General features: G+C 42.6%; 2 protein-coding genes across 2 annotated transcripts; both read left to right on the top strand.

The window, feature by feature from the left end:
• The first annotated feature begins 6,698 nt into the window (after window positions 1-6,698).
• Window positions 6,699-10,093, top strand: LOC123447458 (palmitoyl-protein thioesterase 1-like). Its single transcript, XM_045124062.1, has 12 exons — window positions 6,699-6,908; window positions 6,981-7,065; window positions 7,164-7,215; window positions 7,316-7,336; window positions 7,451-7,504; window positions 7,715-7,765; window positions 8,179-8,241; window positions 8,342-8,407; window positions 8,500-8,538; window positions 8,948-9,070; window positions 9,409-9,501; window positions 9,605-10,093. Exons 1-12 carry the CDS (start codon window positions 6,803-6,805, stop codon window positions 9,758-9,760), a joined length of 909 nt encoding a protein of 302 aa, XP_044979997.1. The 5' UTR covers window positions 6,699-6,802; the 3' UTR covers window positions 9,761-10,093.
• Window positions 10,094-12,698: 2,605 nt separating this feature from the next.
• On the top strand, window positions 12,699-17,945 carry LOC123449926 (mitochondrial inner membrane protein OXA1-like). Its single transcript, XM_045127296.1, has 9 exons — window positions 12,699-13,264; window positions 13,342-13,432; window positions 14,744-14,788; window positions 15,156-15,214; window positions 15,602-15,677; window positions 15,794-15,925; window positions 16,001-16,108; window positions 17,063-17,117; window positions 17,222-17,945. The coding sequence occupies exons 1-9, from the start codon at window positions 12,771-12,773 to the stop codon at window positions 17,518-17,520; spliced, it is 1,359 nt and encodes a 452-aa protein (XP_044983231.1). The 5' UTR covers window positions 12,699-12,770; the 3' UTR covers window positions 17,521-17,945.

Below are 17,945 nucleotides of genomic sequence, written 5' to 3'. Positions count from 1 at the left end.
TGCCGCATTTAATTGTAGCATCTTTATGATTTTTGTTTTTTCATTTCGTTTAGAAACATGATTCTTGAGTGTGATTAAGTGCATATATATTTGAAGCGATTCTCAGAAATCAAATATCCAATTCTAGTTGTAACGCACGGGGTACCATCCAATCTAAATTCATTACTGGGACAATATTTCGTAATATTTGCAAGGAATACTCTAAAAAAAGATTATTGTAAGATTACATATTTTTTATTCTAATTTTATGTCTTCGCTTGTAATTAATCCCGTGACTAGGAGATCTTCCCTCCATTGTAAGAATATGGTAATATGAGATGTTAGGGTTGTCTCTGAGAGTCTCATGAGGCACCGATTGGTATACAGACAAAATATTGCAAGTCTTCTCATAAGAGTTTTAAGTTGTGAATAAAGAAGTCTAGTGAATCTCTAAGTATGTAGTGGCGTGTAATAAAGTTCAGCTATCTACAATGAAGAAAGAGACCGAGAGAATGAAGATTGTAAAACGTACCCGTCTCATAGTCAACCTTATATCCTACCTTGCAATATGAGTGTAAATCATAGTTAAACTAGACGACACCTTGCGCGTTGTTGTGGGAATTGATTGATGATCATTTGGGCTGATAACATGAGACCCAAAATAAAAAAATGCATTTGACTTATTATACTAGACGATGCCCCGCACGTTGCTGCGGAAAACTTGTTAAAAAATATATGTATAAATGTTAGAAAAGTAATGTTAATGCAAAAAACCATTATAAAAATGTCTTGCTTAATTACATAGAAAAAATTCATGCATGAGGGTATGTTTTGCATGAAGAGATTAATGAAAAAAGTAACTTATGACTATATGCATGACTTGTTGATGTGACATTGTTGCATGGAGGAGAAAAGTGGGTAGTGGGTTCTAGCTATTTAAGAATAGAAGATTTGATTATGTATATTATAACAATATTATTGAGTATATAAGTCAAAGGATTGTGGTAAAATATTTTCTCATGCATGGTCCAATGTTGTGGTGGTTTCTTTTCGCATACTTGATTGCATGCTGACTCTCTTAGGTATTTATATGGCATGACATCTACATATATCCATCAACTATCTATACTATTAGCCATGATCTAAACCTAAGGTTGCACATATTCCATGTGGTCCCTTCAGTACTTTTCCTCTTACTTATTTCTCTTAACTCTCCTTTTTGGTTGAAGCAGCAATCTCCTCTACAAGAGACCACTCGACTTCGTAAGCATCTCTCTCTTTCATCGGACGTGGACCCGAGGTAACATTAGGATGTAGTGTTGGGCATGCACTTAGAGCATCTTCCAGTTTGTTGGTTATCCTCCTTCGTACTCGTTTCCTTTTATTCTCATAGTTTGGGAATTTTCCCATCTAGTACATTCTCTGAAACTTGATCTATAAACATCTCTCTCTCCCTCCTCTCTCCCCCCTCTCTCCCTCCTCTCCCTCCCTCCCTCCCTCATGTGGCAACACTACGAATGGAGCATTGGGTATGCACTTAGAGCATGTTGGCCCGTCCGTAATCCTATCTATAGAAGTTTCTAGGATTTTTTTATTGGCTATCGGATCATGTTATCCGTGATCTCGAAGTGCTTTCAGTATTTACACGTCTTGTGCATTTTGATTTTGGCCCTCGTTCTATGCAGCCCTTTACATTTTCCTAGTCTTGTAGGCAATAAATTCGTTGTTTTAAATTCTTAATTTTCTTTCTTCAGGCACGATGTTAGTTGATTGACACCCTTTAACAATACATTCTTCCAGGGGCCTATAATTTTAAAGTTTTTGCTATGCTGTAAGTTCACTCCAACTTTCTCATAATTCAGTTTTTTATCTACAATCGCATCTAGTTATATAACTGTTATGTAGCAGTAACATATTGGTGGGTTATGCGTGGCAACCTATTGTTGCGGCACCTGCCTAATCTTTACCGTTGGCCCTCGGGCATGTAATCCTTATTTCACCTCTTCTTCCAATTAATGAAAAGCTGCTCCGCCAGCATTTTCGCTAAAAAGCCTGTCATCTAGCAGTAACATATTCTCTTTTAATGTTTACTGTCTCAACTGTAGATACGGAACATGATAGAGAAAGTCCCTTCTTTGGAAGGAGGTTAAGCATATTGGTTTACTGACTTTGACAACTCCAGATGAGCTTTACATCTTGCCGATGTTGACATCAGTGTCAGTTGCTGCGGACGAGGTGTGTATCTTGTCCGAAGAACTAAAGATGGAGTATCTTTTATCGTATAGTTGAGAAATTCAATCTTTCTTCACAGCTCAATGTGAAGGCGCGCCTCCAGGGACAACCTATTCTTGTGCAGCAACTGGTGAAGAATTTGAATAGAGCACCGGATTTTCTGATTATACCCAAATATAGCCTGCATATATACTGCTATAACATTACCAGAACAACGAATTTAATACTCCCTCCATTTTTATATACAAGGCCACTATCAAAATTACAATTTGTATATATACAAGGCCACTAACACTAATCGATGCAATATTAATGATCTTTGCTTCGTAATACTAGCAAAGGAGGACATCAATTATCTCTTGCATGCATACAAATTACAATTTGTATATATACAAGGCCACTAACACTAATCGATGCAATATTAATGATCTTTGCTTCGTAATACTAGCAAAGGAGGACATTAATTATCTCTTGCATGCATGCAGGAGTGAGATCATTGGCTTGATATACATGAGAGAGAAAAATACGCATTAATTTACACGGTAAACAAGGAGAAAAGTTGTCTTACAACACTGACTTAAAAAACATTAACTTTCGCCTTGGTACCTGTAATGTGGGTTTGTGGCCTTGTATATAAAAATAGAGGGAGTACATTCTATCAATGAGCTTTTGCAAGGTATAAATAATCTAACTAGTATGCATAAGGAATTCAGACATATTGGGAATTTGGGGGTTGTTTAAAGAGAATGTTAAGTGACCATTTTTGTGTTGTCCTAGATGGCTTCTGAGGCTGGTCACAATGGGGAGTAACTTAGTAGTAACATCACACACTCCAATACAAGTTTGCTTACGTGGCACGTATTTAATGAAGAGAGAGGTGCTTGTGGTAACTAGCTAAGTTACCGTAACATCACACACTTCAAGAAACAATGAGTCTATAGCCTAATAAATGCAACGTTGCATGACACTACATACATGTTACTCCCCATTGTGGAGGTAGGAACATAGTCTAGGAAAGTGTGTATGTTACTATCTTATGTTACTCCCCATTGTGACCAGCCTGAAATTCGCCCAAGGTCTGCCCCATAACTTGGAAAGTCCACCATTTATCCTTCCCATTGGACTTGTGCATCCAAATATAGCCTGCATACTGCTATAACATTACCAGAAGAACGGGTGTGCTTTTTCGCACCGCCATAAACAGTTTCTTTTGTTATTATGCAGGCGCATTTCTTTTGGTGGGTGCCGTGGTCCATGTTTACTCTTGTGTATGGATTGGTAACTCGTTTGCACCGCTGTGTTCAGGCCTTGTGTTCATCTCCTTTCGCATTTCCTAATGTGCAGTATTAAACCTGGCCTTACCTTCCGATTTCTTGTCGCAGCTATTCGGAGGCCAGCCGTGAGACACTTCTTTGGTCTTCCTCACCCAGTACCACAGTCTGCACCTGCACCCGCGCAAGTGCCAACGCCTACCTCTTCTAACCTTTCCGAGGGGATGGAGTCGACGCCAGCGCCAGCTTCTGCTAACCTTTCCGAGGGGTCGGAGCTGATGCCAGCAGTCTTTTTAGATATTTCATAAAATATACATTCTAAAGTATGTTTATATAAGTTGGAGGACTTCTTCATCATCATCATCGCCCCTCCAATGATTCGTGAGTAGTTTATTTCAGACCTACGGGTCCGTAGTTAGTAGTTAAATGACTTCTTCTCTTTCTTGGATCTTCAATATAAAGTTCTCCATGATCTTCATGGAGATCTATCCGATGTAATCTTCTTTGGCGGTGTGTTTATCGAGATCCGATGAATTGTGGATTTGTGATTAGATTATCTATGATATATATTTGAGTCTTTGCTGATTTCTTATATGCATGATTTGATATCCTTGTAAGTCTCTCCGAGTCTTGGTTTTTGTTTGGCCAACTAGATCTATGATTTTTGCAATGGGAGAAGTGCTTGGTTTTGGTTCATATCATGCGGTGACCTTTCCCAGTGACAGAATAGGCAGCAAGGCACGTATCGTGTTGTTGCCATCAAGGTAACAAGATGGGCTTTTATCATAGATATGAGATTGTCTATCTACATCATGTCATCTTGCTTAAGGCGTTACTTTGTTCCTTTAAACTTAATACACTAGATGCATGCTGGATAGCGGTCGACATGTGGAGTAATAGTAGTAGATGCAGAAAGTATCGGTCTACTTGTTTTGGACGTGATGCATATAGATATAATCATTGCCGTAGATAACGTCACGACTTTGCGCGGTTCTATCAATTGCTCGATAGTAATTCGTTCAACCACCGTCTACTTGCTTTCATGAGAGAAGCCACTAGTGAACACTACGGCCCCCGGGTCTATTCACAACTATCATCTCCACTTTCACTTTTACTTTTCTTTGTTTTCCTTTTTTGCTTTCAGTTCTCACTTTGCAAATAATCTATAAGGGATTGAGAACCTCTTCATAGCATTGGGTGCAAGCTCTTTGTGTTTGTGCAGGTACTTGTGACTTGGCGCAATCCTCCCACAGGATCGATACCTTGGTTTTCAAACTGAGGGAAATACTTACCGCCTCTGTGCTACATCACCCTTTCCTCTTCAAGGGAACACCAACGCAAGGCTCCAAGGCCGCCGGGAAATCATTTGCATATTTGCCAAGGAAGTCCCTATAGGCGTAGCCCGTAGCAGCAGGATTCCTGGCGTCGTTACCAGGGAAGGTATGTTGTCGCAGTAGCAGTGGCGCTTGCGGCGGCGGTTCCTAGCATGTCCCCTCGTGGCGACGCTTCGGCGCGGGGCGACGTGGCTCCGCTGGGTGCTCCTTGGCGGTGGCGGTCCGGCGCGGGGCGGCGCGGCTCCGTTGGGTGCTTCTTGACGGTGGCGGTCCGGCGCGGCGGCGGGGTAGCCTACTATGGGCGCGGGAGATCTGCTGGGCGACGGCGTTGCCGTTGGCGGCGAGGTGGCGCGACGGAATGGGCTGGCGGCTCCCGCTCGACCCAGATCTGGGCCCCTTTGGGGCCCATCTGGGTCTGGGCGGGCTAACGACGGGGCATGTCGTGTGTGGCCCTTCAGGGAGGCGACGGAGGTACGCTCGGTAGGTGGATGGTGATGGCGTTGGTGCCGGCGTGCTGCAGCGCGGCTGTCGGGGATTTACGAGCTCGATCTGGGCCTGGGCGGGTCTGGGTGGTCTGGTATGGCCCTGCTGCTGCGACGGTGCAGGAGGCAATGGCCTCCCGCGTGATGGCGGTGGAGGTGGTTCCCTCCCGCGCGACTCTTATGCTGTCGACCTCGCTTCCCGACGCTCCATCTCTCCGTCCTCTAGACTTCGTGTTAACGATCTTATCAAGACGGTTTGGGAGGCTTCAAGACCGCGGTGGCGCATGTTGGTGGGTGGCGAGCTGGGTTGTTGGCTCCGAATTGGTCGGGTAGTAGGGTTTGGTGTTCAGGAGAAATCCCTGCCGGTTCTGTCGGCATTGATACGGTGAAGCCTGCGGGTGTCGCCATTCCTTCCTGAAGGGTATCGAAGTGACCCATTCCCCACTCCTCCGCATGCCGGGGGAAACCCTAGGGCACGTTCGAACAACAGCGTCGTCGGCGTCGCATTCCTTCTTGAAGCTGCTGCTTAGTATGCGGCGGTTCGAAGCCCCGGATGGTGATGGGAAGACTTTGGAGGGCGCAGTGGTGGCGAACCATCCGCGCTATGTCGAACTGTCACTGTTGGCATTTTTTCTTTTCTCTTTTTCTTTTCGACTTGATGTGTTGCTTGTCCCAACGATGATCTCATGGTTATATCGGGTACTCCCTCCTTTTCGGTTTATAGGGCTCAAATCTGAAATCTCATCATCAAGGTGAACTGTGAGTGGATGACACTAGTTTTTAACTATGCAATTAAACATTTCTCACATATTCAATTTTCAAGGCAATAAATGTAGCATTCTCCTTTTCATTGGACTTGGATAGTGGATGTAGAAAACGATGTATGCATAGCCACTCATCTCCTTTCTCTAAACTCTATGTATTAAATATGGCGTGAGACTCAAAGCACTTTAGCTCAATTAGACTCAAAATGAGCCTAATATAATGGAAATCTGAAAATTTTGAGATAAGCCCTATAAATCGAAAAGGAGTAAGTAGTTGTTATATTAATATAACGGATGAAAGCCTGTTTCAAGACTGATAGCACAATTTGTACTAGCTGGTCCGATCAGTTTTTTTGTGGTAGCTCCGCCACTGGCTACGGGTGCTCGTTTGCGTGACACCCAGCTCTCTACGCGCTAAAGGTGAGGTCGGTACCATCTCATAGAAAGCGAGGCATAGAGAATTTACGAAGAAAAAAACATAGATACAAGTCAGCATACCCAAATCTTATGATCTCTACTTGTTGACTGACTTTTAACGATTAGGACAGGATGTCGACGGAGACTATTTCAGTTGACTGACATTTAGCGAATCCGAAAATAAATAAATTATACGAGTCCTCCCTCCCTCCCTCCGACGAATCATCACTACTAGCTAACGAATTTCTTTTGTTCGAACACCGTCGAGACACGCGTGCAGTCCGTCTCAAGAGTGAGCGACGTCCTCCCTCCGACGCCGAACCATGGTCCCGACGCCGCCGAGAGCTCCGGGCCGCGCCGCCGCCGTCCTCCCCCTCCTCTTCCTCTTCCTCACACCGGCGGAGGCGGTGCCCTTCGTCGTCCTGCACGGTCGGTCCACCCTCTGCTTCCGTCCATGGCTTACCGACTGGTTGACTCACTGATTGGTTCGACTTCGAGCAGGGATCGGGGGCGAGTGCACCGACAGCAGCGTCGCCGAGTTCACCCGGCTCCTGGCCGGCTGGTCCGCCGCCGACGGCCACTGCCTGTACGTACCCCAGATATACGCCTCTTCTACGCCCTTATTAGTTCCGCCGCCCGGCGGCCACCGGAGCTTGACTCATCGTGCTCGCTTGTGCTCTTCAGAGAAATTGGAAACGGGGCACGGGACTCCTGGCTCATGCCTCTCCACCAACAGGTTTGCACAACTTTGTCATGTCTGTTCGTACAATTCAAAAATAATCAGAACCTTTGTTTGCTTGTAATTCATATTTTTTCCTCCGTTGCGTTGCCGACAGGCTGATATCATGTGCAACAAGGTGATGGATTCGGCGCTTTGGGCGATGAGATGATGACGCCTTTTTCCTCTCCTGTATGCTGAGTACTCCAGTAGATAGATATTCATCGTCCATGCATGTAATTTTTTTCTGCAGGTAAAGGAGATGAAAGAGCTAAGCGGCGGCTATAACATTGTTGGTCTGTCTCAGGTATATATACTCGGTCTGTACCACAATACTTGTAGTTGAGGGTAGTTGTATTAGTATCCCCAACAACAAGTATTTAGGTACAGAGGGATATATATATATGTGTGTGTGTGTATCGATGTGACGTCATTCTGTCAACGGTCGTTGGCATTTTTCTGTGACCAAATCTATGAAATGTGTTGTTCTTCGACTAAACATTATGTGCTTCCACAGGGGAACTTGATTGGCCGGGCAGTAGTCGAGTATTGTGATGATGGACCACCGGTGAGTAATGAGTTGCTTTCAAAATTGTGAAGGGAATAGAAATTGTTTTTGGCGGAAAGGGAAAAGAATAGCTGTATTCACCTCAACGGGTAATCTGGATGCTTGCGAATCTGTGTTGGGTCTATGTGTTCATACCTAGCATGCCCATTAGGCTGGTTGTAACATCATCCAGATGATACTCAACTTTTTTTCTTTATTTAATACAATGTCACCTTATTAAAATTGTCTGGTTGATAAGTATGATAATATCTTATGATACTTCCATTGCGAATAACCTTAATTAGTGAGAGTTTTCCTTTTTTCAAAAACATGCATGCAATGCCTTAGTTTTAAGCTTTGATTGACCAGTAGGATCGCAGAGAATACTATTCGGTTTTTGTGCAATAAGTTACGTATTCGGACACTTGTAACAGGTCAAGAATTTCATATCACTGGCTGGGCCTCATGCTGGTACTGCTTCCGCGCCACACTGTGGTGTAAGTTGATCTCATTATCCCCCAGCTAATATCCACTTTATTGATCTCAACCAAGAGTCTGATTACCTCCGAACATTAATTGTACATCTCTTTTCTGCAGTCTGGTTTTTTCTGTGTTATTGTTGATGCCCTGATCAAATCGGAGATTTACTCGGACTACGTCCAGGTATTTATACCTTGGCCTGGTCACTTCCCAAACTCTAGTCGTGCTATTAATAAACGAGACGCTTTAACTTGAGTCGTGGTGAATATTTACAGGAACATCTTGCGCCAAGTGGTTACATCAAGATCCCAACTGTGAGTTGCATCGCATTTCTTGAGGCCATCATCAACTCAAATCCACCTTTACGCTGATATAGCTATCATTTGCTGAGCTTGCACTCTTTTGAACTCTTAAATTGCTTGTTGTTCTTCCATTAACTGTTATTGAGTACTGACAGGGCTCAGGTATATCTGAGTGATAATGAATTCCATATTTTTATTTATGGGTAGTTTGACGTTCTATTTTTTCCAGTAGCTCACTCGCTCTATGAAGAATTGTAAGTAGGCAATCTTGATGTGTGTTTAGCTTTCACTTTTTACGTCTACTTCAGAGTGGAAGACCTTAAGCAGACATTGGCTGATCTTTGACCATAAATCTTGGAAGTAAACCTGAGCAGTATTCGATGATATATTCCGGGTCACCCAAAATGTACTGTTTTTTCAGGATATGGACGATTATCTGAAGGGATGCAAGTTTCTTCCCAAACTTAACAACGAGATACCAGGTGAAAGAAATGCTACCTACAAGGAAAGGTTCAGCAGCCTAGAGAATTTAGTACTTATCATGGTAAGGCTGACGACAATGTTTGAAATTACATTTTGAACCACATTCAAATATTACACGGTAGCATACTTGAAGTTGGCATGGAATATCAAAATTCAAAATGTACTTTGCTTTTTTCCCTGTTTTGAAATGCAGTGGGAATCGATTTTCTGAACTCATTGCTGTAGCTATCTGAGTGATAATGATCGGTACCAAAACAACAAAACAAGTATTTCTTGTGTGCACCAAAACAAGAAAGTAACATGAACACGTACATCTAGGATATGCATTTAGTAGGTGTCTTTCCGCTTCGAAGATTCATAATAGAGGCTGATAATGTTTTGCCCCAATATGCTGTGCAGTTTGAGAGTGATACCGTCCTCATACCGCGGGAGACGTCATGGTTTGGTTATTATCCTGATGGAGCCTTTGATCCAGTCCTACCTCCTCAGCAGGTACACTTTTGTTCTTCATGTTGGACTAGTGATGTGGCTTAGCGAGTTCATAAAACTTTGAGTCGGTTTCAGCTCACTGAACTTACCAAAATTTGGTCTCCAGACAAATCTATATCAGGAAGACTGGATTGGTCTAAAGGCCCTGGATGACGCTAGACGAGTCAAGTTCGTGTCGGTGGCAGGAGATCACCTGGGCATCTCCAACATTGACATGAGGAAACACATCCTGCCTTACTTGAAGGACAAACCATCTGCCTGACAGCCTCCCCATTCGCTCACTGCCACCTGGCACACAATTGGTGAATCGCTCAGGCTGACGGAGCGACACAGTGGTACTCCTGCAGTCCTCGACGTGATGAACCACCATCTTTTTGTCAGGGATATAATGTTGGGTTGGTGTACATGTCATTCTTTTGAAGCTTTGCTTCTGGCATTGCTTTGTAGAAGACCACATCAACTAAAAACAAAAATCACAGGTTACAGACATGTCCTTCTTCGCAACATTTTCTGATGTTCATCCCAATATGTTGTTTCATGTATTTGTATTTTATGATTTGCGAGCTTTTGCCTGCATGATCATCAGCAGTGCAACAAAATACAAACACGCCTCTCTCATTTGATGACACCAACCGGGTGTTGGGAATTAGCACACGTTTGTGGTCTAAAGTTGCAGTAGTAATAAAATAATCTCAACATTAACATTACTTCATGTACTAATCCAAGGGCCGTTGCTTATCATCGAAAGAAATTTATGCAACAACATATATGAAGAAAATAGCCCATGCAACATCCCAAATATGTGTTTGATGTTCTTCTGTTGTTCAGAGGTTCTCCTGAACCCATACATGTTCAAATGCCATGCCCGCTACCTTGCAATATATTTGTAGCTTCTCGTTTGCGATATCTTGGTTATCATATGAAAACCATTGCTGCGGTATGTATCTTCTCAAGTTGTAACAACTTGGAACCATAGTTTCAAATATCGAAACCACTTTGTAGGCTTCATTGTGTATTCTGTAATAAAAAGATCATTTGCTTGCATCTAATGATGTACTACCATTCTCAGTAAAACCATTAGCAGACATGATTAGCACACATTCGATCGAACGGTTTGGTATGCACCAATGCACCTACCAAAGCTCCCATGGCCAGCTCTATACAACCTCTTTTGGATATCTATTTGGCTCACTGTTGTGTTCAAGCTGGAAAAAATAACATATTTGGTATTCCTAGGATTTTGATGTAGGAAGTTTAACAAAACAGAAAAAAATCAATATTGGAAGAAAGGGGAAGAGTGCCAACCAACAAAGAATATTACCAGTTCACATATTTACCCCGTAGATCCAATCTGAAATGAGCTCTTGCAACAACTTCAGCTATTTTTATACTTCACCTAGAACCATGGCAACTAGGAATCCGGACGCTCAGGAATAGATACAAATAGGAACATCAGTGTTTCTTCAAAATTTGGAGCAATCCATGGGAAGGGATAAGATCTAAACCCCCAACGTTACAAAGTTTGCACGTATGAATTATCATGTATAGGGTCATCTTACTATGCATGGTAAGAACTTGACACTTACAATGATATGTGACTTCTCAACATTTTTCTTTGTTTCCTTGATACATGTCGACACAAATCTTGAAGGCTTGACTTACTCTACAGACAGATCTGACATCCATACGGTCTTACCGAGTCAAATTCACTCGTTCTGTCTGAAGTAACTTTGCAACTTTTGTCCTTTAACCTTATTTTGGTTTTTACGGGTTGCATACAACCTCGGGTTAAGACAATTTTTATATCAAAATAGACTGTTTCAATGAGAGAAAGATTTTTTTCCATGTCGAAAACCCAAGAGTGTTCTTCGGTCTATTTTTACTGCTATTCGGCCTAGAGTACACCGAAGTGTTGTCTTTGGACTAAGCTACACCGAAGAGTTCCTTTTTGGCCTAAGGGAGCCTGACAGGTCGTAGTTCTGATTTTTTTGAATTAGACATACATTTTTCGAATTTGTTAAAATAATATTAATAATATTAAAAAAGTTCCCCGACCCAAAACCTAGAACACCTTCGAGCAGTCCTGGCCAAACGGGTCGTGCTTCATGGGTCGGCCGGAAGCACGACGGCCCGGCACAACACGGGCTAATCGGGTCGTGCCAGGCACACAGCCCGCCTCGGGCATGCCTAGGCCTGAAGGCTGGGCATGCGGGCCAACACGTCACGTTTACCGTTTTATTTATTTATTTATATATATATATATAAGATAAAAAAATCAAATAGGCCAAAACCGGCCAAATCTTTACCTAATAATAAAGAGGCTATCGCTTCCGTCGAAAAACCCATCGAGGTGATATTACAAAAAAGCCCTTACTGTTTATGACATTAAACTCGTAGTATATATTAAATATTTTTTTAAATACTCATATCTTTTAAACCATAACTCCAAATTTAACATATTATACATGGAATTTGATTAGAAAGATATGTAGAATTTAAATATGATATTATTTTATCTGTTAAACATTTAATAAAAATACTATCTAGGGTGCAATCTTAATAAATAAGTCATTATTCGTCTTTCTTTCATACCGGTACTCATCCGGGTTGGGGATGAACACGTCAACAAAATCAGGATTAGAGATGAAACTGAAGGTCACTTGACTGATTCTTTGTACGTATTAAATCTACATGCAAGCCGTGTTAAAATATAAGACCTGTGAAATTTTGAACTGCATTTTTGTAGGATAAGACCATCTTTATTTGTATTGTAACTATAAATTATCAAATTATAGACATTTTTTATAAATTAAGAGCGTGTGCCGTGTGATATTTCTTTCTCCCGTTGCAACGCATGGGCCCTTTTGCTAGTACAGTCTAATGTGTCAAAATCGGTTCAAAAAACAGCCGAACAGTTTAAATCGACCCAAACAATAGTCTAAAGTGTTAAAAACCTAGCAGGCTAGCGGGCCTGACATGTTGACGGACCGGCCCGTATAACCCCATGCCATGCCTGGACCGGAAGGCTGCGCACGTAGGCCGGCACGGTACGGCCCGGCTAACATTCGTGCCGTGGCAGGCCCGTTTATGCCGGCCCGTGCCGGGCCGGCGACTGCGGACTGCCTTCGAGGACCGAACGCGAGGCACGTCGGTACGGAGAGTGGCCCACATGTCAGCAGCTTACCGCGAGTGGAATATCCGCCTCGTCGCGGGCTAACCCTCTCTTCTCCCCCGATCCCCACGCGATCTCGCCCGCCGCCGCCGCCGCCATCATGGCTTTCTCGGCGCGGAGGAGCCTCGCCACCGGCCTCTCCAGCCACCTCACCCGCCGCCTCCACCCCTCGCTCTCCCACCTCCTCCCCTCCTCCCACCACGACAACAACCACGAGAACCCCTCCTCCTCCTCCGTCTCCCCGTTCCCCACCCAGCAACCCCCGCACTTTCCCTCCGGCGACCTCCGTCGGCGCGCGAGATCCCAGGGCCTGGCCCTCCCGCTCCCCTTCGGCGCGCACCTCGCGGCCCACCGCGGCTTCTCCACCTCCGGATCCTCCCCCGGGCCACAGATCGATGGTATCCTCACAGACCCCGCCGTCGGACAGATGGACGTCGCGGCTGGCGTCCTCTCCGACGCCGCGGCCTCCGTCGCGCCCGCCTTTCCGTTGCCGTTCCCGGGGGAAGTGGCCGCCGCCGCCGCAGACTCGTTTCCCCCGGTCGCCGCCCTGCAGTACCTCATCGACGCCGTCCATTCGTTCACCGGGCTCAACTGGTAAGCCTCGTACACCTTGTAGCACTTGGGGGGCTAGCAAACTGTCAATACAATTCAAACGGTGGTTCATTTTTTAGGTGGGCTTCTATTGCGGTGACGACCATCTTGATCCGAACGGTGACGATCCCGCTGCTCGTGAACCAGCTGAAGTCCACGATGAAGTTGAATGTAATGAGCTCATTTTTGAGTAACCGATATTGTTTCTTTATATGTATGTATGCTTTATGGTATGACCGTTCTGCTTTTTGCCGATGCGTTCTATGACAAGAGCAGTTTTAGGCCCTGTTTGGTTTCAATAAGTCAGGTGACTTAAAACCAGTGACTTATAAGTCACGCCTGTTTGGTTGTCATCTGACTTATAAGTCACCTTTCCATGTAAAAGTGGGTGACTTATAAGTTTTAAGTTGGGGTGGAGCAACTTATGACTTATAAGTTGGGGTGACTTATAAGTCGGGTCTGTTTGGCAAAATAAGTCACTTTTTGCACTTTTCAACTTATAAGTTGGTGACTTATTTGGAACCAAACAGGGCCTTAGCATGCTCCTTCTTACCCCCTATTTTTACATGAGAGGTAAGAGTAGATAATAGATCTGAGCCGTTTCTCTCATTAATTAGCGGTTTGATTAAGTATTACCTTCTTACCTCATATGTAGAAAGAGGGGTAAGAGGGAGCATGTTAAAATTTGCCCTATGACAAACTTTTGTAGAAGCTTACCAAGTTCGAGCTTTGATAACGGTGAATGCTGTCAATCCTGTGCAACTTATAGTGAACACAGTCTCGTGTATTTCACATGTACTATTATGTTTTATATGTCTCAAATTTCAAGCTTTCTGATATATTAATGAATAGATAATAATGCAAGGTAGAGTGGGGATGAAACAATTTGATGGCTGCATGTGCCAAATATGTTTCTTTGCGCTAACAAGTAAACTTCTATCAAGTTGTCATCTGATTGGGTGGCCTAAAATATCTTGGCCTCCAATATGCAAGTGTCTCAATTTGGTTGGGTGGCCTCCAATACATTTGGCCTTAACTAGCAATATTGGGACTATTCTTTGGGTCAAAATCATTTTTGGCAGCATTTGATTCATAAATTGTATTGCCATGTGCATTGGACAAACGCTCAGTCTCCCCTTCCTTGTTATGTCAAGTAGAATGATTATTTTTTGGTTAATGTGTCCAACTACTTTGATCCTGATCATCACTTCTGATTGCCACACTATGGCTGAAAGGCCTGTAGTTGAGCACATCGAAACAAACATCATACCACACAGATGAAATTTGATGCCTCCACTAAGTTATGTGGGATTATTCTACACCACTCAAAGTCTCTGAGAGGCCTGAGTTTTATGATGTTTTTGTTATGTTCTTTGCTCATTTAAATCTATTCACATTATATCTGTTGTGTCCTTTTGAGTGTCTGCAAGGTAACTAGCTGAATTTTTTAATTTATTTCTTATGAATTCTTACTCTATGCAGGCAATAAGACCAGAAATTGAGGCAATCAACATGGAGATGCAAAATGTAAGTAGATCTTTTTTCTTAAGTTCAAGTTGCATTTTATACGGTAACTTACAGTAAGCATGTTATTTGTAGACACAGTAATTGGATTGACAACAACATCCTGCAGACATACTTCTACTAGTTTTTTTCCGTGCAGTTCTACACACGTAGCCGTTTTTTTTAATGCCATTGTGTGTTTATTTATTGCCACCCAATTAACAAACCATACTTTTCTGTTTTTCACTTATTTGTGATATTTGCAGGAACCTAAATTATAATTTTGTCCAAGACAAATTGCACCCCTAGGGAACCTAAAATCTATTTCAGTTCAAAAAATTGTACATTCTACACTCCTAATGATATGATCTTTTATATTTATTTGCTGCAGTCAATGGATCCACAATCAATGTTAGAGGGGAAGAAGAAATTGGGCGAGCTATTCACGAAGTATGCAGCATCCGATGGTTTACTTATTTAGTTATTTTCCTACGAATATTTTGTGCTCTGGAAGTTGTATTTTCCGCCTGCTGTTTTTAAAAATCTTATGTGTTGGTGCAGTTTTGCCAACTAATCATTTTATGTTCATGTCTGTGGTTCTTCAAACTTGGGCTCTGTAGAAGCTTGTAGGTTATAAAATGGTGTATTGGCCATTAGATTGTTCTTGCTATCATCCGTGCTCAGAGTGTCTCTTTTTTGCTCAAACCATGCCTTACACTTTTTACAGAATTCGACTTTACCGCTTTAACCTATATTATTCTGTTTATTCTTTTTTTATTTCTTTTAGTCATACAGCGTATAGTTTTGTTATTTTAATTATTGAATGTCTCCCGTCAGGCGCGGTGTTAATCCATTGACACCCTTGAAGGGTCTATTCATCCAAGGGCCTATATTCATGAGCTTTTTCTTTGCTGTAAGTTTATACCACTTCCTTGTAATGTCGAATTTTCTTACTACAACAACTCCTAGTTATGATACAGCCATTTTGCAGTATGTTTATCTTCCACCTTGTGTTTGTCTCAACTGCAGATACAAAACATGGTGGAGAAAGTCCCTTCTTTGAAAGGAGGTGGAGCATATTGGTTTACTGATTTGACAACTCCTGACGAACTTTATATCCTCCCAGTGTTGACATCGGCGACATTCTTGGCTACGGTGGAGGTGTGTACCCAGGCTGATGCAATAAATATGTCTTATATGTTATTGTATAGTTAAGAAAATGATTTTTTTTTCCAGCTCAACATGCAAGAAGGCATGGAGGGAAATCCTATGCTGCAAACAATGAAGAAGTTCTCTAGAATATTGGCTCTTATGACTATACCATTTACAATGCACTTTCCCAAGGTATGAAATACTCAAGAATATTAATTTCATGAATCATAGCCATAAAATTCTAGCTACAAATTATCTGTAAGGAATTTGAACATACGGGGAATGCAGGTTAGTTGGCATGCATAAGTGCCTCCCGTAATGAATTACTAAATCTGGGCTTGTTGGCAGACAATCGCATACTACCTCAGATTAGCTTCTGAAACTAGGCAAAATCTGCCCCATATGGAAAGTCCATTCAATAACTATTTCACTGTAACCACAACCACAGTCAGTCTTCCCTAGTTGCCTTATTCATCCATACACGGGCTTCATATTACCTGAAATGTAGGACAATTTTTTGTGTGTGTTAAAGCCTTGTTTGCACCATTGTCAAACTTTCATGGTGTGGTTTGGAGTTGGTCATAACACATGTATGGGTCACTCCCTTGATTTCTTTGTGGGTGAGCTAGAGCAGAAATTTACTCCCTCCGTTCCCTTGTAGTGTTTCGCATGGTTCAGTTGGAGCTGCCATTTAGGTGTTTGTAGTGTTTCAGATACAGCAATTTGTGTTCCCTAAAGTAGGACCTGTTTTTCCACCTAACTATTCAAGATGATTAGTACACTGATTGATTGAGATGTGTGTAAATCCTGTTTTTAAGAAAATAAGCTAGAGCTGTCATCCACACTCTACAAATCGTCCTCCGCCCGGAATTAGTTGTCGCTCAAACGGATGTATCTAGACGTATTATTTTAGTATATGCATCCATTTGAGTGACAACTAATTCTGGACGGAGGTAGTAAGAAATATGTCGTGTCAATACCAAAAATAAATATGGTTTCATGCTTATCCTAATAGCGATCTACTTTTGTTCCATCTTAACGTAGCTAAGTTTCTCTGTTTGCAGCATCAACATCGCCCTGTTTACCCTAATACCAAAAATCTTCTTTTTTTCTGCATTGCCATTAATATTCCTTTTGCTTCTGCAGGCAATTTTCTGTTACTGGGTGACCGCAAACTTGTTTTCTCTTGGGTATGGTTTTGGTAAGTCCTTCGCCAGACTTGAAATCTTGCACACGTCCATGTCTTCTGTTTTTCTCCTTTCCTAATTTCTAATGCTTATATGTTCCTTTCAATTTTTCTCTCAGCTCTCCGGAAGACAGCCGTGAGGTATTTCTTGAATCTTCCTGAGATAGTACCACAGCCCGCACCTGCGGAAGTGTCGACCTTCAACCTTTTCAAGGCACCAAAGCCAGTGTCAGCAGTCAATACACCCACCGGGGACAACGGTGATTCATCCACCGTAGTCAACAGTGATTCAACCACCGCAGTCAACGGGTCAGAGCAGTCTAATGCTGAGCTAAGCGACCGGGTTGTGTTTCTTGAGAAGAAGATTGCAGAACTTGAGAGGCGGGCTAAAGCTAGAGGTGAATCTCAGGAGGAATAAACTAACAAGTAAGTTTCTGACCGAGCACGCGAAATCCAAAGAAGCACTAGGTATTGCGTTTGTAACCCGCGTCTGGTGGCCATAAAGGGATATCTTGCGCGGGCAAATCGATATAGTACCAAGATTTGACTTGGACTAGCCAATTTTGTGAGCATGTGTTGCAAATGCTGTTTCGGGCGAATAAACCGTAGGTATCCTGGCAGTTAAAATCGCCAGAATGTTTGTTGGATTAAGCTTAGTGATGCTGGCTGAGAAGAAACCAGAGGGTGGTTATTATTATTGTACCACTTGACATTTGAAAATCGAATTATGTAATAGTATTAACTTTTAGTTTGCGATCAAGATAAAACGTGGCGGCCGAAAACATATGTTGGGACTGTTGATTCCTGTTCCATTATTGGGTGATAAAGTGGTGATGTTTGTAA

The sequence above is a fragment of the Hordeum vulgare genome, chromosome 4H (assembly GCF_904849725.1).
Source record: "Hordeum vulgare subsp. vulgare chromosome 4H, MorexV3_pseudomolecules_assembly, whole genome shotgun sequence".
Classification (NCBI taxonomy): Eukaryota; Viridiplantae; Streptophyta; class Magnoliopsida; order Poales; family Poaceae; genus Hordeum; species Hordeum vulgare.
The sequence above is the reverse complement of the archived record's forward strand: the minus strand, read 5'-3'. Positions and strand labels throughout refer to the sequence as shown.

Excerpts from the sequence above, each read along its gene's own strand:
- LOC123449926 (XM_045127296.1), top strand. The coding sequence starts at position 12,771 with ATGGCTTTCTCGGCGCGGAGGAGCCTCGCCACCGGCCTCTCCAGCCAC. Across the intron at positions 15,678-15,793 it reads TCATGAGCTTTTTCTTTGCT|ATACAAAACATGGTGGAGAA; the intron begins GTAAGTTTATAC and ends TCTCAACTGCAG. Across the intron at positions 17,118-17,221 it reads TTCTCTTGGGTATGGTTTTG|CTCTCCGGAAGACAGCCGTG; the intron begins GTAAGTCCTTCG and ends TTTTTCTCTCAG.
- LOC123447458 (XM_045124062.1), top strand. The coding sequence starts at position 6,803 with ATGGTCCCGACGCCGCCGAGAGCTCCGGGCCGCGCCGCCGCCGTCCTC. Across the intron at positions 7,066-7,163 it reads GCCGCCGACGGCCACTGCCT|AGAAATTGGAAACGGGGCAC; the intron begins GTACGTACCCCA and ends TGTGCTCTTCAG. Across the intron at positions 7,337-7,450 it reads CTGATATCATGTGCAACAAG|GTAAAGGAGATGAAAGAGCT; the intron begins GTGATGGATTCG and ends TTTTTTCTGCAG.